The sequence below is a fragment of the Metopolophium dirhodum genome, chromosome 1 (assembly GCF_019925205.1).
Source record: "Metopolophium dirhodum isolate CAU chromosome 1, ASM1992520v1, whole genome shotgun sequence".
Lineage (NCBI taxonomy): Eukaryota > Metazoa > Arthropoda > Insecta > Hemiptera > Aphididae > Metopolophium > Metopolophium dirhodum.
Window position 1 is genome coordinate 69,731,321 of NC_083560.1, and position 27,108 is coordinate 69,758,428.

At 32.0% G+C, this 27,108-nt stretch overlaps 3 protein-coding genes across 3 annotated transcripts; 2 read left to right on the plus strand and 1 right to left on the minus strand.

The window, feature by feature from the left end:
* The first annotated feature begins 4,242 nt into the window (after window positions 1-4,242).
* Window positions 4,243-5,533, plus strand: LOC132933509 (uncharacterized). Its single transcript, XM_060999782.1, has 2 exons — window positions 4,243-4,725; window positions 5,103-5,533. Exons 1-2 carry the CDS (start codon window positions 4,243-4,245, stop codon window positions 5,529-5,531), a joined length of 912 nt encoding a protein of 303 aa, XP_060855765.1. The 3' UTR covers window positions 5,532-5,533.
* Window positions 5,534-6,846: 1,313 nt separating this feature from the next.
* On the minus strand, window positions 6,847-16,728 carry LOC132942160 (uncharacterized). The gene is made up of 3 exons (XM_061010479.1): window positions 15,901-16,728; window positions 10,571-10,880; window positions 6,847-9,967 (listed from the first exon to the last, which is right to left on the minus strand). Exons 2-3 carry the CDS (start codon window positions 10,830-10,832, stop codon window positions 8,145-8,147), a joined length of 2,085 nt encoding a protein of 694 aa, XP_060866462.1. The 5' UTR covers window positions 10,833-10,880; window positions 15,901-16,728; the 3' UTR covers window positions 6,847-8,144.
* A 64-nt stretch (window positions 16,729-16,792) lies between these two features.
* On the plus strand, window positions 16,793-22,813 carry LOC132942169 (zinc transporter 7-A). The gene is made up of 2 exons (XM_061010490.1): window positions 16,793-17,444; window positions 20,455-22,813. Exon 2 carries the CDS (start codon window positions 20,694-20,696, stop codon window positions 22,215-22,217), a length of 1,524 nt encoding a protein of 507 aa, XP_060866473.1. The 5' UTR covers window positions 16,793-17,444; window positions 20,455-20,693; the 3' UTR covers window positions 22,218-22,813.
* Window positions 22,814-27,108: the final 4,295 nt, after the last annotated feature.

The following is a 27,108-nucleotide window of genomic DNA, read 5'->3' on the forward strand; positions in this document are numbered from 1 at the left end:
TTTTTTTTTTTATTTTTTTTATTTTTGTGTCTGTCATCACCTTTTAGGACAGTAAAAGTGCTTGGATTTTCTTCAACAGTAACTTTTCTGATAGGAAAGTGAATCTAGTTGGTATTTTGGGGGGTCAAAAGTAAAAATTTCCCAGTAGTTTTCACAAGTGACGTGAAAAACAAAAGAAAAATTAAGGAAAAACGGGAATTTTTACACAAAATATGTTTTCGAGAAAATCGATTTTGGTTTTTGGTGTAACTCTAAAACAAATGACCGTAGGGACATGAAATTTTGACTGAATGTTTATATTAGTATTTTCTATACACCATAAAATTTACAAAATATTATGACTCTTTTTGAGCTGTTTACGGACATTGTCAGTTTTCAATTTTTTTAGTTTTTTTTTCTATAAATATCAATAAAATTTTATCTGTTGAGTAAAAAAGCTTGAAAATTTAATAGAAGGCTCCTAGGTTATTGTTTCAAAGGCAGATGAAAAAAATTAAAAATCCTTAGTCACAGTTTTTATTTATAAGCATTTAAAGTTCAAATTTTGACAAAATACGGAAAAATCACGAAAAATAGCAAATTATTTTGAGTTGAGAATTCATAAAAATTTTTCTTTTTAAATCTAAGATTTGAAAATGTAATATAAGATTACTCATAAGTTTGTCTACCTTTATCAAAAAAAAAATGTCTAGAAGAAACTTAAATTAAATTTTTATGAGCGTCTGAAATATATATTTTTACAACATTTGATATTTACTCGATTTCTTGTGTAACAATTTTCTTATTTTATTGTAATTAAAAAACGAATGACTGTAGATACTTGAAAATTTCACTGAATGCTTATATTAGCATTTTCTATACACCATAAAATGTTGAAAATATTTTGACTCTTTTTGAGCTGTTTACGGACATTGTCAGTTTTCAATTTTTTTAGTTTTTTTTTCTATAGATATCAATAAATTTTTATTTGTTGGGTAAAAAGCGTGAAAATTTAATATAAGGCTCCTGATATATCGTTCTAATAGCAGTTGAAAAATATTAAAAATACATAGGCGCAATTTTTTTTTATAAGCATTTAAAGTTCAAATTTTGACAACATTTATCAAATTTATAATTTATTAATTATTTTGTGGTTAAAAATGTATACATTTTTAACTTTTATGGCTAAGGATTGAAAATTTAAAACAAGGCTCCACGTAAATAGGTTATATATAAATTACTTTATTCCCAATAATATCATCAAATATACTTGGTAAAATCATAGGCTGACTGACCGTTTTCGCTCAGAATCGTTTTTCTTATACAATGATATTATATCATTGAATTCAAATTTAACATCATCCATTACAGTGACCCACTTGTAACCTACTGTACAGCAGAGCGACATCCACTTATCCACCTTTTTTTATTTACTTTTCCAATAAAACTATTTCAAAAACTGAATAATGTAATTAATATTTTTGATCAAGCACTCACACTACAGTCAACAAGTATAGACAAATACATTTTACTGCAGCTGAAAATTATGAATGAATTGTTGTATTAATATAGCTATGTTATAATATTGGTTGATGACTTAAATATGAATATATTATGTTACTATGTAAGTGATTTTATGGACACACAGTATATTACTTTCCGTTTCCACTTCATGAAATGAACAACTTTTCATGAATAGATGGATTTCCTTTACGAGTAGTTTTATATACTGTTTTCGGTCAGACATCAAATTTATATTATAATAAATAAATATTAAATATGTTTGACTAGTAAAAGTAGGTATTCAACTGATACTTTAATTTTACAGTAAAATCTAGACAAATTTGTGACTTGGGGTCGTCCAAATTACCTTTCACTAAGTAAAAATAATTGAAGTGTTATTACTTTTTCTCGTCTAGATAATATTATTACTTTTTACTTATAACTATAAAATTGATAATTGTAGTAGGTAAATTACATTATTAAATATTACCTAATACTTTAGTTAAAAAATCATTTAAGATGTTAGGATTCATACACAGGAATACCGCTACGATTAATTTTAAAAATATCGACTCATTTACTGCACGCATATTTTATACTTCCCCAGACTTGGAAGAAAATCTAATATCATAGAAAAAAATGTTATTCCCATTACAATTATATAGGAATTTTACTGTTTCTGCCAAGTCTGGGGAAAATGCGCAGTGATAGGAAAAATTGGTTTTTGGTGATCATGCCTGTTTATTTAGTTATGATGTATTGTATATTATATAGTTCACAACACGTCGTACTCAAAGACAATATTTCAGATATATTATAAATCTACTATTTGAAACGAAATGTCTATTATAATACCCATTTTTCCCTCCTTCGAGCTTAATTGCGTAAATAATATTAAGGTACTATAGTCTAAATTATATTATTTTGTATATATTAGTAATTTAACTAGGTATACATAATAATTGATTTATTTGACCATTAATATTGGTCTTCGTTCTATAGTTATAGCAATATGGCAATATCGCTATTTTATAACTATCTCATTATTAATACATTTTATATTATTATTAAAGTAGGGACTTCTAGTACCTACAACCTACTTATAAGTTATAAACCTGAAAATATGTATGCACTATTATGCACTAAAAACACAACAAATGTGCGCTTAAAATATGCTCTAAAAAAATTATAATATGACTTTTGGTATTTAAATTATATAATTAAAACAATAATAGGTAATACAATTTGAAAACAAAAATATAAAATGATAGTTTGATTATACTTTATAAAAACTTGAAAAATTACCAATTAGCAATTAACACTACCTGTGTTGCATTGTTATCGGCCAGATAATCGACCGATATGCTGCGCTATTATAGTAGAACTATTTTTAAATATTCAATTTTCCAAATGTATAAGTACACAATATGCTCAGATGCTCTTAATTTGTCAATAACCAACATTTTATACTCAAAATTGTTCAAAATATTTTCTTATTTGTTCATACTGACTTTATATTTTAATCGAAAAACTTGCAAAATATGTTCTTATTTTTTCTAATAATATAAGAAGCATATTATGCTTAGATATGCATTTATATGCAAAAATGTGCAAAATAAAATTTTATTGATATTTATAGAAAAAATAACTAAAAAAATGGGAAACTGAATATGTCCGTAAACAGCTCAAAACAAGTCTAGATATTTATTAGATGTATAATAAATGCTGATACAAACAATGAGTGAAAATTTCATGTATTACGGTCATTTGTTTTAGAATTACACCAATAACCAAAATCGATCTTTTTGAAAACCAATTTTGTGTAAAATTTCCTGTTTTCCTTAATTTTTTTTTGTTTTTTTCTGGCACTTTTGAAAACTACTGAGAAATTAAACCTATATTGACCTCCTAAATGCACTAATCAATCAAATAAGATACTGAAGTTTAAAATCAAAGCATTATTTCGACTTCGTATCGTGTAACAAATAATAAAAATTTAAAAAACACACATCATTGTAAAATGAGTACATATTTCATCGCTCCGCTCTGAATCTAAAATGTAATAATAAAATTAAAAATCATAATTATAGATCATATAGATCCACCGTTTCATTACACATAAAAAAAATTTTTAATCTCATGTGTAATAAAAATGAAAAGCTGCAGTTCATTGGTTAATCAATAACGGCTGAACCGATTTACCAGCTCATTTATTTTTAAATGTTTGTAGTTTTCCGTATGAGGTTTTTATAAAAAGAAAAATGGAAAAAGTTGGCTTGAAAATTTAAGTTCTTAAATACCTATAAATAGTGCAAAATCAACGCAAATATTTTGAAAAATATTTCATGTACATACCTACGGACATAATCATATGTTTGCTACTATGGCGACTATAGTAGTTGTGTACGTTTGTCGGTTAAATAATGACCGTTTAAACTTTATTATAACAAACTCGTACAATATGTTTAGACTTGTATGTTGTATGATACACAATAATATACAAGTAGACAGAAGTGCACAGATATTGTCCATCAATAATCTCGCCGGGGCAGTCATATACTAGTGCCAGCAGCCAGCAGTACTGCCGGATTTGTATGATATCACCATTCAATAATAAATACCTAATATTGTACAGTATAATGTCATACAGCACTGTCCCGTGACGCGTTCACGCAGGTCAGCTACATATTTTATAATATTTTAGCCTACTGAACAGAGGTATACAAGCAGGCTACACCGCGTACAGCCCCGAACATCATCATGACCGTGGACACCGACACCGACGATTGCGATGCGACCCAATTACCGCCGACGGGCCTGATGCGCGATATATTCCGGTCGGTTAATAGTTTGATGCCGGTTCCATTCACTGGCTGCCGGATCCACATGCTTGCCAAGGCAGAACGGCTAGGATGGCCGATCACGACAGTGTTAAAGATGGACACGAACGGCCCCAAGCCAACCGGCGTGTGGGTGTCAGCTTTGTACGAAATGGCGCAGTGGCGGGGCCTGACGGCGTCCGCCATGACAGACCTGCACCCCAAGTCGGGCAGATGGAACTTCGAGGCGATCAGCCGGTTGGAAATCGGTAAGAACTGGCTGGACGCATCCTTGACCGGACAGGTGTGTGGATGGAGCCATCCGGTAAAAGTACATGTCAACATAGACTACTGGTTTCCGACCAGAACGCTATCCTTCTCCATCGACCCGCTGTTCAAGCACTGTGCCTTCCAAGTCTTGCAAGTAAACTCCTAATCATACATACCTATTATATATTTAGGTAAATTTACTTAGGTAGTACAAGTCTGTGTATAAGAAGACATTGAATTTAAGTTCACTAACAAACGAATCATTTTTAAAGAGTTGAATCTTGAATAGATATATAGGACATTTTTTGTTACACGGATTGTCCTCATGAAAGTAATAAATAATGCAAAAAAAATATATATTTTTTAATTTTTAAAATACTTAATAGTAATATTGCATTTTTAAGTATATTATTTTTTTAAAAATATTGTAGATAGAATTGTTAATATTTACTACCGTAAAATAGACTCATCCCTAATAATTAATAATAAATTGTATTATTTTATATTTACGTTTATTGTATTTGTTGGCAGTCAGTAACGGATCGGCTGTCGTTGGGCGTAAATTTGGCGTTTAAAAGGGACACCACGTGCGGCTTCAGTGAGTCTCAGTTACGGCCGAATCTGGTGGCCAAGTATGCCGGGCCCAATTACCTGATCAGCGGTAGATTGAATACAACAAGCTGGGCCCCCAAGCTGGCGCTCTATCATCATTGCACCGACTGGCTGCAAACGGGCACCATAGTCGAACTGAACCCGACCAGCTTGGTGGCTACTACCCGGTTGGCGTTTCGCATTCTGTCCGACACGTCCGTGTTTCGGGCGGCCATCGACACCAACGGCATCGTCAGTAGCCTGTGGGAGAAGCGGCTGGGCGATCGGATGGCCGTGTCGCTGAGTGCGTTCCTGAACCACGCGGTGCAGGACCACTACGGAGTGGGCATAGGTCTGTCATTCGAATAACATTATAATGATATGATTATTATCGTACGCAATCACGCCTATACATTATTCTACGGTTGATGGTAATTTTGTCGTTGTTACCATTACAATTGAATTATATATTAATAAAATATGTACATAATATAAATATATATAATGTGCCATGACCTATTTCGACAAACGAGTCGTAAATCATGTGAAAAACCCTTTAAAAGAATTAAGTTGAGACATTTTTGAAAAACATCGTACGCAGACACGCATTGTCATTTTACACGGAGGGGATGTGGGGAGTCAGATCTCCCCATAGGCCTATTTTAAAAAATGTTTATAAATTAGTGTTCTTAGTGTTAGCGTATTACAAGGAAACATAAAAAAAAAATAGGTAAATTGTGTACTTATTATAATTGTTTGGTTTAGGCTTTAGGGGCGTCATTTGAACTTTTTTAAAGGTATAATAACAACTATAGGTAGGTAGGCCTAAACAATTTCAGCAGACCTATATATTATATTGTACTATAGTTGTCAAAAAAAAATCTTTTTCTCACTCGGCTCCAAAATTAGAATATTTATATTTTAAATGTACCTACTTAATAATCTAATATATCAGGAATATTATACCTATAATAACACTAAGTTTGTGCTTAAATTATTTAAACTCTTTAATATTTATAGAAACGCTGTTGTACCTAATTATATAAATATAATACCTATATTTTGTTATTTATTGTTTTAATGTGCAGGTACCTAGGTTTTAATTTTTTTTTACGTAACTAGGTATTGTTTTACTGTATTGTACCTAAATTTATTACTTTAGTATAAATGTAGTTTATTTCCCATTTGATTTTTCAATTGTTTTATCATTATCTGCGAGAATTATGAGTGTATCATTGACAGAATGACATGTCACCACAACACTTTTGTACTAAAATTAATCTCAAAAATAGCGATCATCAATAAAAAAAAAAAAACAATCATTAGTATGTTAAGGATCGCCAAAATTAAAATGTTTTCTTAAAAATGGTTGAAACCTCTGAACTAGTAGATACACAGAATAAAGTTTGAATACCGTAATACATTATAATAATAAAAATCAGAAAAACCTATTAAAAAAAGATTATACCTGTAAATTATAAAGAAAATGCTCCAATTCTTTATTTTTGACTAACATTATTCCAAGGATGCCAGGAAGAAATGGTTCCAATGAATAACAAAGACTAAAATATTTTTGACAGTATAAAAATGTTGCCTTTTTAGTTAAGACTATATTTAGTAATACTTTTTGTTAAACTGATAGCAGAGTTATTAAAAATAACCAAAATATACATAAATCATGATGTATTATTATAAATGTTATGTATTTAGTTTTCAAAAAATAAAAATATAAATATTTATTTTTCCTACAAATATTACAACCTAACTCGTGAGAAGCACACAATACAATATATATATAATTTACAAATTAATACAGATTCAATGAACAAGTAAAATATAAATATAAGTTTGTATTTAGTTTTTCTTTAAACATTTAAACTATTTTATTATAGTTATAAATACAGTCGAACGTGGTTAGCTCAAAGCTGAAGGAACCAGCCAGAAAGTTCGAGTTATCCACAGATAATACAATTATAGGGTATTCTAGGGACTGGGGAAAAAGTTTGATGTACCAATGATTTTGAGTAAGAGAAGTTTGAGTTAACCATACTGTTCGACTGTAATAAGTTTGATTATCGCGACCATTTTCATATTATTTATTGCTTATACAAATTATACATCTCAGTAAGACATACCATGTGTATATATTTAATCTATAAAATAAATTTTGTTACAAATTGTCAACTATATAAATATAAATATGTAATATATTATATAAAATAAAAAAATTTAACATAAAATAATAATGCTATCACGGGTGGTGGGTCCTGACGCTAGTACAACAAAAAGTAGGAGTAGATATAAAAAAGAAATATGTATAAACAATAAACATAATAGTATATCATTGTTTGTACAAATTATTTTGTGTCATGGCATAAGTCTTAAATTTAAAAAAAAAAATGATTAGTCAGAGGACCAAAAAGGATAGTACTTAATGATAACAATGAAAAATATAATATATTATACTATATATATTTATGATTATGTTACAACAATAATACTTTAGTACACAGAACTGAATACATAGTAATATAGTATGAAAATGAGTAAATCTTATGGGATATTAAGATCAATCCATATTATCATAATCATAATTAGGAATCAAAATGAGTGTCTAATCAGTTATAATTTATGAATAAAGGTTCTTTGCATTCAGTACTGTGCTCACACACATATAAAAACAAAAATAATACATAATTTGTAAAAATAGTACCTAATAGTTTAGGTTTAATTATTTAGCACGTAGGTATAAATATTTTTTACCGACAGCTGTTGTAAATGTAAGTAGCGGTAAAAAAATTTATGGAAGGGATAATGTTAAAGTCATCAATACAAAAATAAATATTGAGGAAATCGCGAGCTGAAAAAAGAATAATCTAGGCGACTATTTAAACGCTGCATTTATATTATACACAGAAGCTGGTTAAACGGTTGCCTTGCAGTAAAAAAAATAAAAATTCACAAATTCTTAGAAGTAGAACGTTAAGACGTACACTTAGTCCTGCCGTCCATTAGCCGGCGCCATAGATCAAACTGCTCGTAATACTTAACCATGTGCAAAGAAATTACTCCTTGATCTTTTTTCTTTTTTTTTAAATCCTTATCCAAAGCTGTATCACCCCAATACCATCGAAACCAACTAAAACCACTACTCCCACTAGTACCGACAGTATCGCTGGAACTAAGACCATTGCACACGGCTCGATCCAATGCTCGGCCAGTGATTTTCTTATTTGCAAATTGATCATCATGGATGCGTCGCACCTTCACAATTATATCTGTCATCTTTAGTTTCATATTTTTACCATCAAGGTGGTCATGGTCTTCCACCACTTGACCATCACTTGATTTTTGGTTATGATCACTGTCACTTGCAGAGATCTTTTCTTTTTTCTTAAGCTCCCTGCGCGCCTGTCGCTCTGTTGCTCGGCGCGTTAGTCGCTCCGCCACTACTCCAGTCAAGTATACATCCTCAAGTTTCAAGTATGGCACTGTATTTTTGCTGACATATACACTTGATGTTGCTTTATCATCACTAGCGTCTAACGTCTGATTACCATTACCACATTCTTTCCCAAGATATGTTTTGACTTCCAAATCTTCTTCATTAGTATTTTTTTTGTTTTCCTGATTACCATCTTCGTCTTCATCATCAACCACGTCAAAATCTTTGCCCAGTGCCGCCTCGTATAGTGGGCCAACAGCCGATCGAGTCATAAGGTATGCTGGTCCTGTGCAGAAATCAGGATACACTCGACCAGTGTATTGTGAACGGGAAACATAATATTTACTATTATGTTGTCGTATAGGGCGCCAACCATGTGCTAGCCGTCCCCATATGGTAGGCGGCAGTTCAATATCAAAACTAGGAGTGGCTACAGACTCAAACATATCTGCACCTATGGTGAATAATTCGTACGGGTCATGTATGGGTTCAATGGGGCGAGGATAAAGGCCAGTGGATTCTGTAGCACTTTCGGTTTCCACTTTGTTGATGAACCGCAGTAATCTGCGTACGTCGATGAACATGTCATCGTCTGTTTTTAATAGGTACCGAGCCCATGGACAATATTGACGAGTCCATTCGAGAGCAGCGATAGATTTCAGTGTCAAGTTGGTGTAAGTATCTCGAGATTGGCACTGTACCAAGTCACCGTACCGACCATATTCTCGCCCTAATACTCGTTGCACCGCCCGTTCTGCTTCGTTCAGTCCATGCATAGCATGCGCATCTAAGCCTTCTCCAGGATTTGGTTTATGGTCTTTCAAAATTCGGTACCGCCCAGGATCCCCATCCAGTGGTTCCACAACCACATTGGCCGCTGCTGAAGGCTTGAATTTGACTTTTTCTTTTGGTTTGATGTTATTATTGATATCATGCCGATTTAGACGGATCTTTAGCGCTTGTTCTTCTGCCTCCAGAACTCGAGCCACTGGGTCTGTCTCAGACATCTGTGGCGTACCTACTAGGAATGCCATGCTCACACTCGGACCATATCGGTTCATCCATGTCATACGAATGGCTTGTCGGTTTTGAGAGTGCTCTGGTGCTGCTGCTGAAGTGATCAGCACTAATAAACGAGTGCTAGTGGAACAGAGGCCTGCATTCCGTATCCGGAATCCGGGTTCGTACATATCAGCTGCCGTCACCACACCACTAGGTGGTTTTATCTTAAGCTGTTTTCTCCGCCTCTTCTTACCATTAATACCACCACAATCAAGGTTTGTGTGTGCGTTTCCTCCAGTCATCGTTGCTATGTCCGCAATTGCCTCTGGTTGCACTCCGATCATCAATTCACTGTTTCCTGAAAACGATAAATCAATAATAAAATAATAATTGTACTAAGAAATAACATAATAATATTAGCAATAAATTTCTTGAGAGGAGTACATAAAACACTGACAATAATCTGAGTAGAAACCTTGTAGACTTGCAGCATAAATAATAAGCATGGGATAATTTTCTCCAAAAAAAGGATGTTTATGTGTAACCTAGGGTTTTACACGATCTCTCTATACCTGAGTTAAGACACTATCCTATTTATGTGCTATGTCAATAGTAACCTAACTAAATTTATTTGTTTAATAATAAAGTATAATTTAATTTAATACAAAAACTCGTTAAGAATGGCATATTCAAATAGTTATAATATTGAGCAAAATATGTTGTTATATATTATACAGTTCATAGTAAAAACATTAAATTTTTTTGTTTAATAATAATTATTTATTTAATTTTTTGTTATAGATTAATAGATTATTATTTGAACTGAAACCCTCAAGTATAAAAATAACAAATTTATATTTATCTTAATAACCATTTTAATTGATCTTCAAAATTAAAACTCAACTTTCAAAAATATTTAACACTTCATCTTGTGTACTAAATTATTAAAGAATGTACATACCTAATGATTGTTGGCTATATGCCACAGGTGTCACTGTACCACTTGTACTGCCACCAGTACCATATAGACAGTATAGGGCACCCATGATGAATAGAAGAGCTGTAGTGACAGCAGCTTTAAAGCCACCACCGCTACTATTGGCTGTTCTAGTTAGCTTCCTAATATAACAGCCAGCAACTATATTAGGGTTATATCGATTACAACCACAAAGTGACACACCAGACAGGGCGTTAGAAACGCAACGCCGGGCCGCCGTAAACATAACAATGTTGATGATTAATGTTGGACGACCAAATATAGTTTTATATCACTGAAACAAACAGATATTATAAAATTAATTTTTACTGTATATTTTTTCATAATTATAAAAAAAATCTTTCCAACATTTAATTAAATACATACATATTAGTTGAAATATTTATTAACAATAAAAAAATTAAACAAATGGAATATTTGAATATAAGCACCTAACTAAATATAAATTGGTAGTTTTATAAATGTTGAAATATCATCAAAAATAATCTATTACTATGTAGTCTTGTTGAATTTATATGGATAGGTCAATGTCTCATTTTAAAATAACTAAATAAAACTGTTATTTAATAATGAAAACTTTTTATTAAACAGTGAATTTCAATCAACTGCTGACTCAATATTGAATTATGCCTACATTTAGTGTCTTTTGAACCCTCTTATAAAGTTAATCACTATATGTATATAGCATTAATAAATATAATTTTAAATGTCATTAGGGTACAGTGATACACATCATGTCGATTGGTACTTCACCGGTAGAAAACCACGACCCTAGGCCATCTACCATAAATTAAGCAATAGACAAAACTTTTTGTAAATACATTTAAATTTTATTTTGATTAATTCACGCAGTGATATAAAATAACCAGTTTAAATATTTTTAGTGTACTTATTACCCAGTATTATAAACTAGTACTGTTTAAATTAAAGCTAGTATTATTCTCAGTGTTTGGAAGGAATGAGTTTCAAAAGGAACGGATTCCTGGAACAAATTCCCTTTTATAAAAAAAAAAACAATAAGACAGTCGACATACGTCAGCCAACAATTTAATTTTGAAGAAAATCTCAAACTAGAATGATAAAATATGAAGGTACTTTTAGTACCTACTTGTACAATGTAGGTATATATTATAATTTGCTTATTGAAAAATTAATAGTTATTAAAAATTAAAAAGTATGCATATGAAAAAAAAACATTAATGATTAAATAAGAATTTTTATTTTATTTGGAACTCGTTCATTTTCCAAAGGAACAAATTCTTTTTTTTTTAAGGAACAAGGAACAGAACGAATTCCTTTTTATAAGGAACTTGCCATACACTGAATTTATTCTTAATAATCTTATTAAATCATACTATAAATAGTAGTCTGCAATGTTTAAGATTTCATGTGAAATCATTTTTATATTAATTATTATTCAAAATAAACCAGTATTTAAAAAACTTAATAGATGACTGATGAGTGCTCCACCTAGTTATTAAACTTTTGTTTTTTCATTATTAAATACATTTTTAGAAAGAAAATGTGTTATATTAGTATATTTATAACAAAAAAATAATTTTACTTTGGTTACCCTTAAAAAAAAAATAATAGTAAAATTTAAATAATCAAAAATATAATTTCAATTTGTTATACATATAGTCTAGTCCTATACGGCTTCCTTTAAACAATGTTTTTCAGTAGCAGGCAGCCTAAAATTTAGTAATAATTAATCAACTTTATATAGTAGTATGGCAGTATAGTAATACCTATATATTGGAACAAAATATTGTTTATTTACATGGTTTCTACTTTCTTACTTCACAGTATTCACATTCACATATTTAGTAAGTAGGTGATATGATATTCGATAGATATTAATAGTTTAGATTTAAATAAAAAAACTACAGCGAGTAATCAGTGCAGTAAAAGTCATTAATCCGGACTTCGCTGAATTCGGACAGTCGTTTAATAACATGTAAACGTGTAGTTTGAGCCACAGACTAAAATAAACATGAAATGGAATTAAAAAAATGTCCCATATATGCACGTATTTCCTACAAAATACCAATAACAAATTGCCATTCACGTTATCCAATTGTTAATTACATAATACATATTCTTAAATCTATAATACATTAACATATTTTGGTTATTTTGTTTAATCCGGATTATTGAGGTACTACTGTAATGACATATTTAATAAATTACCTGAACAATTTAATAACAATTTACCTTAGAATTTTTTTTTTTTTTTGATCATATTGTAATAATTATATTTGAAAAAAACTATATTTGTTTTTAGGTAGGTAATTTTTTAGGTATGTATAAGATGTAAAAATAAAATATTTAATGTATAAAAATATATGTATATTATGTGAACATATTAGTAATACACTTTAAGGATTATTGTATAAGCAGATTTAACCAACTATGTACTTATCTTAGAAATATTAAAAAATTAAGAGTAAAAAAATACTTCTGTACAATTTTTAATACTTTTAATAATATTTATTGCAACTATTAATACACATTAAATTAAGTTAATTCGGGAGTTAGATGCATATAAAAATGTTTAGTTCAAATTTGTGTAATGTGACTGACAAACTTAATACAAATTAGGAAATCAAATAAACTCTAATGCACATTCAAATTTTCATACAAATTGAGTGCCTACATATTACTATTCATGTACCAATTTTTATTAATCTATACTAATATTATAAAGAGGAAAGATTTGATTGTTTGTATTGAATAGGCTCCGAAACTACAGAACCAATTTAAATGAAATTTGGTACATAGATAGTTTAGACACTGAGAAAAAACATAGGCTACTTTTTATTACTACAAAAGGGCTGTAAGGGGCTGAAATGGGCTTAAAGGGGCTGTAAGGGGCTATACTGGTTCGAATTGAAAAATTTTTTTTTTGTTGGATAGTCCATTCATTGAGGAAAGTCATAGACTATATAACATCACGCTACATTCAATTAATAGAAGTGCTCAAACAGGGATTTTGAGATTTATGATGGAAATATTTGTTTATAAATGATTGCTATTGGTTATAGGAGAAATAAAAGGAGTTGAACAATCACAATTTGTTTATGAGTTGTCATTTTTTACGGGCTACAAAGTATGCAGGATCAGCTATAGCCTATATTAAAATATATATACGTTTGTGTGCAGATCTCTGTGAAGAAGATAGGCTAATTTAAAAAGAGTTAAATTTGGTTTTTATTCGTCGGAATTTAGTATGTTTAGGTTAGGTTAGGACTATGTATTAATTGATTACATTAATCCACCTTATTATATCAAAATAAACTTGGTATAACTTTGATACTTTAGAGTTAAATCATACACTTACGTACAAACCGCACTGGGTCTGCGATCTATCGCAGGTAGATTGCCTACCTGATAATATACTGCTGCGAATCAGAATTTTCATTCCAGGCATCAGAAACGTTAAGATAAATTTTGAACACCGTACACCGAATATTAAATAACGAATTGAACAAAGTTTGAGTCATATAGAGTTGGTACATTTAACGGGCAACGAAGTGCACAGGAACAGCTAGCAACTTTCATAAATATAATACAACTATAATACTAATGGTTGCATATAGAGATAACTTAGATCTAAACAAATACAATTTGATTTCTAACATTTTATAGTAATAATTGTTGTTTAGTATTTTCTCAATAGAATAAAATAATAAAATAATATTACCAAATAATATAAGATTGGAAAACTATGAAAAATAATTGGAAAAAGTTAGGTACCTCCTGACTGTACCAAATGAACATGTTAAATCCAAAAATTGCATTTTTAGAAAACTTACATTAAATTAAGTTGTTTTTGGTTTATAATATTCTACCATTAAATACAACACATTTCAGTTAGTAATATAAGTGTTTATGTAAGATGATTGGTATGGATGAGTGTGGATGTGTCAGTACTATTAGAAATTAGAAGTGCCCAAATGTATGATTTAGTATATGATTATTATCTTTTTTGTATCTATTGCCTACTCTAAACAAATAGTCATAAGTAGATAATATAGGTACTTGGAATGTTGATTATGTAGCAGTTGTTTGTGAGAATTTAGATAGCAATTAATGTACATAGTCAAATTAACAATATAATATTGAGATAATACATTTTTTTATGATGTACCTAATAGTTTTGAGAGAACCTCGGAGAGAACTTAACAGGCATCATATAATTTTAAACAATATTTTTAGTTTTTCAATAATAAGGTTAAGTTATTAATTACTAGGACCCAAAATTTGATGCATTTGCATCTTTTTTCCTAATTTTTACATTCGAGTCTAGTCTTTACAGAAATTTGATTCATGGAATACAGATTTTAATGGTACAATTTTACTTTGCATTTTTTGGGGAATTTTTTGCTTTACGGCCATTTTTTAGTATTTTTGGTGAATTTTTGTATTTGTTTAACATATATTTGGCTTTTTCTTGTTGAAAGTTACACTTTATTGTTACACATTCAGTTTCTATTAGCTTGTCGATCAACGACGTTCATTATCTTTATGGTTTGTTGTCACAATCAACGATTATTTTTAAAAAAGTCATTTTAACTTTTTTTAAAGATTTTTAGGTTATCAAGTTCCAGACCCAATTAATTACTTAGATAGTTAAATTTTAACAACTAGAGCATGGATTTATATGTAAGTAAATACATATTTTGATTTAACTTGATAAATTTGTTTAAAGTAATTTTCAATTAAAAAATTTATATTTGATTTACATATTTTGTCACATAAATTTATATATTTTACAATAATTCTATTTTTCTCACAATTATATTTGAAAAAATATTTAAAAAAAAGGTTTTTTACATCAAAACAATTTTTATGAATCCCGCTACACCCCAGCACTATTATAGTGCCATGGAAAAATTGATAATGCAAAACCATAATCATTTACAGCCGCCGGCGGTCATATGACATATAAATAATAACAAGGTGTGACTGTCGGCATCCGTAAAAATACTGTTGTATCCTAGTACGCCGGCGGCCGCATGGCAGACATGTTAATATTTTTATGGTCAGAACTCTTAAATTCTTGGATACCTAGGTACTTGATGATAATAATTTCAAAATAGTTACCTAACTTTAGTTACGACATCAGTGTTAGCAGTGATAAAAACTTTGGAAACCATTTTTAGGAAACAAAGTTTAGAAATTAAATAATCACCAAAACAATTTTTAGTAAACTTTATACAGTCAGTGGCATGCTGTTCCGTAGGTGGACACACCATATTTATGTAATTAATAGACCTGGACGGTAATGTTACCTGCTCAAATGCAGTAATATCCAGAGTATAGTTGACCGTTCATCCACGGCCGACATTCAACGGATGGAAAATAACAGGCACCAAGTAATACAGCGCAGTTACACCAGAGAGAGAGAGGGTTGGTCCACGTTGTCACGAAGCCGATGTCGACGTCGAAGCCGACACCGCCGCCGCGCCGCACAACTCCTGGGTCTGTTAGTCGCTCGCCACCGACGAATGAGATGTGCAACGACCACTAGCTCAGACAATCGCGACCATCGTCTATACTATGCCAGTCACAGGTTACGCGGAGAACGTGCTACGTTATGAGTGACTTGCTAACCGTCTAAAAATCTATGAAGACTACACAAGTTTGCCTTGAACCAGTGATGTCGACGTTATTTTACTGGACGGGCGAGCTCGACACTCGGAAACGGAACGACCGTGTCATGAACGCGCGCGGCGACGGTCGTAACGACAACTAACGAGTAACGAACGATCTTCAAAAAAAAATCACGACGATATTATTGTCGTCGTAGGTTGTTGTTTTTGTTGCACTGTTTGCATAATATTTCCGCGAATGATGCACACAGCGCCACAGTCCTACCGATTCGCTATTACTGACGACTCTCCGTCATTGACGGACATCATTGATGACTGCACGGCGCACGGTTACCTCCTAACGATACGCTGGGCTGACAGCTCGATCGTGTGTCCAGTGCAGTGGTGTGTGTGTGACCGTGAAGTCCAGAGAGCCCGTTTGCGCGTGCGTGCGTGCGTTTGCCGCTTCTACGCGAACGTGATACTATAGTACGAGTGTCGGAGTGTAGTAGTAGTACAACAATAATATAATAATAACAACACTCGTCACGATCACGGACCAACTATATAGTGATAACGGCTGCGGTGTCAGCACGCAGGCCGGGCCCAGAGCGATGTTTCCCGGCTCGCTTGGCCACCGCGACGCGTTCCCACCACTTGCACAGCACCATAGAGTAATATTACGCACATAGTTGTCGCTGTGCTTGCCGCTGGTAAGTGATAACGGGAGCGGTGATAAGCTAACAATCACACCGCTTATCGGCTATCGCTAACGCAGGCTCGGCTACCGCTTGCGCCGAGTCCACGTATACACACGGCGCGCATGGGGCTACGAATCGCGACGCTTTAGAGTATAAGTTCACTACAACGTAACTACGTAAGATAAGTAAGCCGCTGTCACTTGAAGTAGTGACTTTCAATTCTCGTGTTGTGTGTTTATTGGATCGGGTGCGGGGAGTACTAACTCGCCGGCCGGCCGTCATCGTTTACACGCCCTCGTTAGCGTCGACCATCTTCACTCCGTCTTATTCTCTTCTCTCCACGAGGCGGACGTTTCTGTTTTCCGTTTTGCATCCCTGACCATCCTGCCAAAGTCTGAGCATCAGCAGCAGTGATGAATACCTTGAAGGTCTTCGCCGGAACCACAATGAGCACACCAATCGCCACTACAGCGACCACCGTCAAATAGTCGCACTGTGTATTATACATTTGTACTCGACCACGTTAACTTTTCTTGCGTACAGGTTTGTGTTTCTATCGTGAATTTACCTAATATCACTGTATATTATGAATAATTAGAGAATAAGTGTACATTTCAATTTATATAGGTTATATAATTTTTATAGTGTCGTAACTATTATACTACCATTTTTGGGAGGAGTGTTGATATGAATATTTGTCATTGATAGGTAGCAGGAAAAACATATATTTTTGGTATAACTTAAATCATTAAGCATTTATAACAAAATTTCAAGTTTCCGTAGTTTTTTGATATTAGGGAAAAAAGTCCCCCAAAACATTACCACAGTATTTTGACGAAAACTATATTGGTGGTACATTTAGGAAAGTTGGAAAATCAATGGAACTGTAGCGTACACACGCTTACAAGAGACTATGACAGGATAAGATGATGGGTGGTTGAATACTCAAACCATACTGATTGAAATGTTGACTGGATTTTTCCGATTATTAATACTTGCACAAAGATGTTACAACAATTTACAAGATAAAGTAAATTAGACTACCTACCTGGACCAAGAATGTTGCTGGCTGTTAGAAAATATGCAATTGCTTGGATATTTAAGTCCCGAAAAACGCCGTTGATCGAAATAATATAAGTCCGAAAATGTTAGTTCTTTAGAGGTCTGGCGCGGTGGTGCTCGTCCTGATGTGGAATCACGCCTCTACTATATAGTGCAAACCCTCTACTCTACTTGTCCCTGCGACTCGTGCCGCCGTTCCCACCATCCATGTGGTTGATCACCCAAATTAGCTAGTCTTTGCTATATCCATAGTGTCTGTATGAGTATGTATCCATGGGTCTGCAGAAATGTTTGTGGCTGGCCAATTTTATGTTAGATGTGGGATTTTGCTAACTACGTAGTTTGTCATAGCTATATTGCTAAGATTTTATTAAACCCACGGAGTTCTGACTATACTTTTTATTACCATAATTCTGTGCGTTGGCCCTTCTCCCTCATGTGGCCTATGCTAATTGTTACGAACATTAATTAATAGTTATTGCTTTTCCTGGGTCTCGTCGCAACGCTAAAATCATCCCATTGTGTGTTAAGTAATATACTAATATTATATAGTATATTATAGTTATATGTAGGAACGGAGTAGGGTCTGTACGCAGCAGAACATTGTATGCCAACGTTTTAATGAAGGCTAATCAGATATTCCTAATTTCTTAAAACAAATAGGTCAAAATATATAAATGCGTTCTTTTATATATTTGAGTAAATACATTTTTCAATTTTTTTTTATCAAAATATTTGTAAAATTATTAGGTATATATTTTGTACTATTACTTATATTATGTAGGTAATTTATTTTAATTAATATTATATTTTATATGTTTTTTTGGGGGGACTTTTTCTGTTTACCAAATTGTTGCTAGTTTATCAATAATTGCATTGATATACAACAAAATATATCCATTTATAGACATAGCAGCTAATCCATTAAGTGTTGCCGTCTAGTCTAATATAATAAAAAAAATGCATTAATTTCTTGTAAAATATTAAATTGAGTTAGGTAACAATTAAAACTAGTGAATTACTGACATAACTAAGTCTTAAACAACTTACAACTCAAAAATGTACGTTCTGGTACATTTAATTACCTTCACAATGTGTATAAAAAATATCTAAAAAATAAAAATTCAAATTATTTGATGACATTTTTTTACCACATTTTGAACTTTGCTGGTACCTACCAAATTCTAGTCTCTCATGAGTAAAACTTGATAATGACTTAATACTAATTGTGTTGTTAAAAAATTGTGAAGTATCTTATAAACTAACAATAACTAACTTCATGAAAAAATGGTCTGGGGGTGATATATCACCCACATCTCCCCACCCCCTAGGTATGCAACTGAATATGTAGGTACCTACCTATTTTTATGATATAAAGTATTAAGTAATAAATAAGTAACTATAACTGCCTAAGTAGGTACCTATATTAGTTCTATCAGATAATAATTAAATTAAATTAAATTAGCTTGTAAGCCCATAAACAACTTTTACCTAATCCTACCTACCTGATTACATTTTTAAAAAACCACCGATCACCCCAAATATGTGTACTGGTAGTATTTACATACCAAGAAGTTTTAAGAACCTGGTAACTACTAATTACTATCAGTGCCCTAGCTGGAAATATTGGATAGGGGTAGAAGCACATCCAATAAGACACTAAATGCATTGCTACATTTAAATATAATATATATTATTTACATTATAATACAAAAAATAGTTACAATATATAACATAATAATTCAATAATACCTATTTATTATTATTAAAAATATTAAGTTATGTCTAAAATGTTGACTAGTTTTGTAGTAGCATTCTTCTTGCAGAACAGCTGTAATAGATATATCATTTTTTATTATTTTATTTCCATTTATAAAATATACTTCATTAATTATACAACATTTCCTTGCCTACCCACCATAAATAAACAATTGATAATTATTATAATTCAATTTATACTAAAACTCAATTATTTTTAAACTAACAAAAGAAAATGTTTAATAAATAATCATAATACTCTGATAGTCGAATAGGTAGATATGTATTAGTAATTGTCCATCAAATATGTTTGTGTAGATCAGTTTTTACCAGGGTTCGAAAACATTTTTAAGATACGTTACTAAATACAAAAAATTAAAAAACAACTAAAAAGATACCAAAAATCGAAAAAATATTAAAATAAAATGAAAATAAATTATACCTACAACGAACAAAAAAAAAAAATAATAATAAATATGTTATTAAAAAATTAGTAAACCTGATAACTAATTGTTAAGTAATAGTCAAGGTAATGCGTAAGAACAACTTTTTGATTTTTGGATGTATTTTATATAATTGTATGTTAAACTTCTGGATAAAGGTTAGATTTTATTTTAGAACTAGTGTTTCAATTTACTTACACTTTAAAAATTTAAGCTCATTTTAATTTTTAAGCATATTACAATATTTTATTATGTTTTAAAATAATCATATTCTTGTTCTTTCTTTTTAGATTGATTGTAAAGAAATTTTAAAACTCAACTTAGTTTGTCGTAGACAACTACTATTGGAACAACAATACACCGTAGTCAGAATTATACACAATACATCTCTGTTTCTTCTATTATTACAATCTCAATACTATTATTGTGCACTGTCAATATTCACTTATAATCATCCAGCATCAACAGACACATCTCTACCACCAACATTGTGACTACACCAAAATCTAGAGATTATAGCTAGAGTACAATGATTCCGCTATCATCTTCAGCGTCACAGAGGAAATCAAGCGTGGCAGCAAAAATGACAAGCGGCAGCTCCGCCGGCATGCCTTCACCAACCAGCCTCATAACGAAGCTCAAGGGAGCTGTGCGTTCAGTTGTATCGGACTCAAATGCCCGAAACTTGATGGGTTTCCTGGTTCTAAACTTTGTGTTTGCTTTCGTGGAACTCGCATACGGAATGTGGACAAACAGCTTGGGCTTGATATCTGACTCATTTCACATGTTCTTTGATTGCACTGGCCTAATAGCCGGGCTGGCTGCCCAAGTCGTCAGTCGGTGGCCAGCTGACGATTCGTTCGCCTATGGTTATAAGCGCGCCGAAGTCCTAGCCGGATTCGTCAACGCACTGTTTTTGTTGTTCATAGCGTTTTTCATACTGACGGAAGCCGTGGAACGGGCCATCGAACCGCCCGAGGTGCACCACGACCGCCTGTTCGTTGTCAGTGTTCTGGGGCTACTCGTTAACCTGGTCGGTATATACGTGTTCCAACACGGTGGTAGCCATGGGCACAGCCACGGCGGCTCAGGTGGTGGTCACGGGCATAGCCACGGTGGTGGTCACGGGCACAGTCAGGAAGGCGGTCACGGACACAGCCACGATGGGGGTAACCACGCGCACGAAGACGATCCATACAACCAGCACAACCAAGTGTCCATATCGATGGGTGGCGGTGGCGGTCACCAGCAGAACAACGCGTCGGTACCACCAGCTGGAACTGGCCAGAGTAGCCACAATCAGAACCATCTGATGAAAGGCGTTCTACTGCATATCTTGGCTGACACTCTGGGCAGCGTGGGCGTGGTCATCTCCGCGCTGTTGATGCGAGCTTTCGGGTGGATGCGTGCAGACCCTGTGTGCTCGATATTCATAGCTGTGCTCGTGGCAGCCTCCGTGTGGGGCCTGCTTCGCGACTCTGCCCGCGTCCTCATGATGCGCACGCCCGTTGAGCTGGACGACGAGCGGCGCGTGTTAGACGCGTGCTACTCCCGACTTCACCGGTACCATCCGGCCGTCATGGGAATCCAGGAGCCGCGGTTCTGGACGTTGTGCGCGGACGCCTACGCGGGCAGCATCAAGATCGAAGTGCGGTCCGGACTCGCCGGGATCGTGGGTGGCGGCCCTGGCACCATCGATTATGCCGCATCCTTGTCGCAAATGCAATTCGCGGGCCAATCGAGCCTTCAGCCCGCGGACGCCGCCCGACTATTGCACGACCGCGACCAATTCGCCAACGGTCTGGTGCGATACGCGCAACAGGTATTCGGCGCCGTCGGTGTCCGAAACTTGTACGTGCAGATTGACTACGCTGGTGACGATACAGTCCACAATCATCCACATCACCACGTCAACGACGTGCAGCGACAAAACAACTATGCAGCAGTCGGCAGCCTGCTTGATCAGCCGCAACAGCAATTCCAAACGCACTATCAACAGCAGCAGCAGCAGCAGCAACAGCAACAGTACACCAATCCGCTGTTAATGATGTAATATAATGACCGATAGCGTCTCGCCATCGCCACCGTCCGCGCGAGTCCAAAGGATTACGGCCACCACCAACCTCCAAAAACTGTTTTTGGTGGCAGTTTCAACGACAATGTAAAAAAAAAAATCCTTCACATTTTAATTATACTACTATTTTTATTATATTAATGATACCCATTCTGTACCATTCGTGTGAACGTGTTACATAAAATATTGTATCGAAAATAAACAAGTTATTTTTATTTGTACATTAAACATAAGAATTTGTATTTGTTTAGGTACTGATTATTATTGCATTGTTTCATATTTTCTTGCTACATTCGGATAATGAAGTGAACAATTAGAAAAACTGTCAATTTTCCAATGAAACAAGAAAACAGTTGAACAATGCGAACACTATTATTTTAAATAATAAATACTATTTTGTATTAATATATTTAAAAATGTTTGATATTGTCATTATATATTCTCGTTTTTATTGAGACAAATAATGTTAATATCAATTAAAAATAATATCTGTTGTATTGAATATTATTTTTGCAAGCTAGGATATAAATCTCAAATATAGTTTGTTACTAATACAGTAATACATTATACATTCATTGATTTTAAATACTATTATTTATAATTGTTGCTTGGAACTTACTATTCTTAAACATACCTGCGAAGCAAATTAAATTTGAAAAACTGCAAAATGTATCTAATCAAAAATAATTTAAATTAAATTGTGAAATACTGAAATATATTGTGCAAATACCTACGTCCAGGTCTTCTGCGGCTATACCCGTTGTCCCGATAAAGTATTTCGGGACGGCCAATTTACCGGGAATCAAACTTAAAATATTTAAATATAATTTATGTTAACATACTTGTCTCCGCGGACTAAGATAGAATCCATCTTAGTCCATGTGTGTCTCTTACTAAACATTTTTAGTAGAAAAACGATATTGTTTTGATAAATGATAAAATTATAAAGTTAATTATTTTATTGACTGACGAAATCTATTTTTAAATCATATTCCTGACTATTAATGATGAATATATGCGTTTTTTTTGTTTCCTCACAACAATTTTAGATTCTTAGCGAAACGATGAATGTATTGTTTTTTTAATGATGAGTGTTTTTTTTTTTGTGTCTGTCATCACCTTTTAGGCCAGTAAAAGTGCTTGGATTTTCGTCAACAGTAACTTTTCTGATAGGAAAGAGAATCTAGTTGGTACTTTTGGGGGTCAAAAGTAAAAATTTCCCAGTAGTTTTTAAAAGCGACATGAAAAACAAAAGAAAAATTAAGGAAAAACGGGAATTTTTACGCAAAATCTGTTATGAAATTTGACTGAATGTTTTTATTAGCATTTTCTATTCACCATAATATTTTCTAAATATTTTGATTTATTTTGAGCTATTTACGGACATTTTCAGTTTCCATTTTTCTTGGTTTTTTTTTTATATAAATATCAATAAAATTTTATTTGTTTATTAAAAAATCTTGAAAATTTAATAGGAGGCTCCTAGGTTATTGTTTCGAAGGCAGATGAAAAGAATTAAAAATCCAGTCACTATTTTTTTTTTATAAGCATCTTAAGTTCAAATATTGACAAATTACGTAAAAATGACGAAAATTTGCAAATTATTTTTCTTTTTGAATCTAAGCTTTGAAAATGTAATTCAAGATTCTTCATAAGTTTGTCTACCTTTATCAAAAAAAAAATGTCTACAAGAAAGTCAAATTAAATTTTTATGAGTATTTGAAATTCATATTTTTACAAAATTTGGTATTCACTCGATTCCTCATGTAACGATTTTCTTATTTTGTTGTAATTAAAAAACGAATGACTGTAGATACTTGAAAATTTCACTGAATATGTATATTAGCATTTTCTATACACTTTAAAATTTTGAAAATAATTCAACTCTTTTTGAGCTGTTGACGGACATTGTCAGTTTTCAATTTTTTCTATAATTATCAATAAAATTTTATTTGTTGGGGAAAAAATCGTGAACATTTAATGCAAGGCTCCTGATATAATGTTACAAAAGCAGTTGAAAAATTTTAAAAATACATAGGCACAATTTTTTTTTATAAGCATTTAAAGTTCGAATTTTGACAAAATTTATCAAATTTAAAATTTAATAATTATTTTATAGTTGAAAATTTATAAAATGTTCAACTTTTATACCTAAGGATTGAAAATTTAAAACAAGGTTCCTCGTTAATAGGTTATATTATATAAATTACTTTATTCACAATAATATCATCAAATATACTTGGTAATATTATAGGCTAACTGACCGTTTTCGCTCAGAATCGTTTTTCTTATACAATGATATTATATCATTGAGTTCAAATTTAACACCATCCATTACAGTGACCCAATTGTCACCTACTGTACAACAGAGCGACATCCACTTAGCCACCTTTTTATTATCACTTATCGTTAGTTGATAATTTTGTGTTATTCATTTAAATTTGTTATGTTAAGGTAGTTTTTGCTCTACCAACGAATCCTTGACCCTTGCCCTGGATATAGTCAGCACTATATTGTGTGTGGTATTCTACTACCTACCTATTTTAGTTATAAAAAATAGTGTGTTGAAATTGGTGGTCGACCGACGACCGTGGAGGAGAGGTACGATTTTTTTTCCATAAAAATTGTACAAAATATGTTTGTTTTGGTTTAAGTAAATTCAAATATGGCGACCCTACAACACGTACCAACTGACACAATAAACTGGTCTACCTGTAGCCCGAAGACTCTCTTGTTAAGAATACTTTTCAAATGTATTCAGAATACGTCTTTAAATTCTTTGTGTCATTTACATTTTAAATACGTATTCTAATACTGTTCTCTAAAAGTATTCAAAATACTTAACAAGTAATTTTTTGTAGTTTATTAAAATGTGTGTATGTTTATCACTGCAAATATACCTATACTTAAAATTATTAATAAATACATTCTTTCATTGATTCAATAATTTCAAGTGTAACATACCAATTTTATTTTCAAGTTAAACTTCAGCGGGTTAGATATGAATTTTAGGTTTTGTGTCATCTGATTATTTAAGTAAATCTTAAATATTCTTAAAAGTATAAAATATTATTTTTTAAATTATAATATACCAAACAAAAATATTGTTTGTTGAAATACGCGACGGTAAATGCAACAGTGCTGCCATTTATCCAACAAATCTATATAATAAAAATGAAAAGCTTTGTTCATTTTGTGTTCGTAATTGTCAAGACAAGGTTTGTATAAAATAAATGTTCAGAAAAATCCACCAAAGAAGTAAGAAATCTGGATGACAAAAACACAACAGTGGCGCTATTTGTCCAACGAATTAAAATAAAAATCCACCAACTGTTGTAACCACGGTAGATTATATAATCTACCGTGGTTGTAACAAATTTGTATACTCAACTTGGCATCTGCCAACAATAGATGACCACAAATGCCAACACTAAACTAAGTTAAGTTGGTAAAAATGATATTCCCAACGCTTATTGTTCACCAGTTGTCCGCTAAAAGCTGGTGGCGGTGCGGTTGCCCGACCAATGAGAACACTATATAATTTCGGCGGGGATCTCAACATCATATTATAATTATTAATATTAAACCTGGTACCTAGTAATTATATAACAGTGGCATGTATGTTTATTTAGTGTGTGTGCATGTATTATATAAAATCGAATGTAAGTCTGTTTATCGCTTATGCATTCCATTACATAAATATATATATATGTAATATATGAAATATTTAATTTATCCGGCTCATGAAAAGTATCCTTTTAATAAAATATAATTAATATATTTTTTTTGCACAATATTGAATATAGACAATATTTTTTTTACATTTAATAATAAATAACAACATTGAGAGTTTTTCTTACATAATATGCACAACTTTTTACGGAATGAACACATTTTTTTTTAATTTGAATTTGCATAGTTATTAATTGATTTTTATTGATTAATAGAACTATATTGCCTTTTTTCTTATAATACATAATATTTCAGTTACTTATCAACAAACCTAATTTGTGCATATTGGTGCATCATGGATTGTAACTTTTATTAAGTAAGTTACTTTTTCTTTAATTAATCTATATTATGAATTTAACATTAGGTAATAAAATTGTATGATTCAAAATAGTATTATGTTATTACCTTTAGTAATACCTTTGATTTTATTATAGACCATAGGCGCAAATCACCCAAAAATATCAGGGGGGCTTAAGCACCAAAATGTTTTGAATTTGTTTTTGAATTTTTAATACATTTAGTTGTAATGGAAATATTATGGTGGTAGTACTATAAGTTATAATCACAGGATTTGGGGTGCTAAAATAAAATTCAGGATGCTAAGCACCCTTAGCACCCCTGCGATTTGCGCCAATGTTATGGACAGATATCATGAGCCAGAGGGCCTTTATTATCTCTAGCATTTGCTATCTGTATATTATTATAAAATCTATAACATACTATTATGAATACGCTAAAATTAAGAAATACAATCTATGTTCAATGATATTACTCATATAATGATAATTTATATTGTGTATAGATTATTAATATACATTTTATTACAAAACATTATTAATCGACATTTATTAAAGAATAACAATAACATAAAAAAAGTACTCATATAATACATTAGGTTTAATGTATTTCAGATAATACTGAAGGGCAAATAAAGTATAAACAGTATAATACACAGCTGTGGTGCAGAATGTTTATATTTATAATGTGATTCATCAATTTACCACTTTTATGATTTATTTATATTTAAATTTGTTATAAGTATTTTTTATTATTAAATACAGATATATAATTTTATTGAAAACTTTTAATAAATATATAGGTAGGTATTTAATAATTGTCCTCATATAATATTATTTTA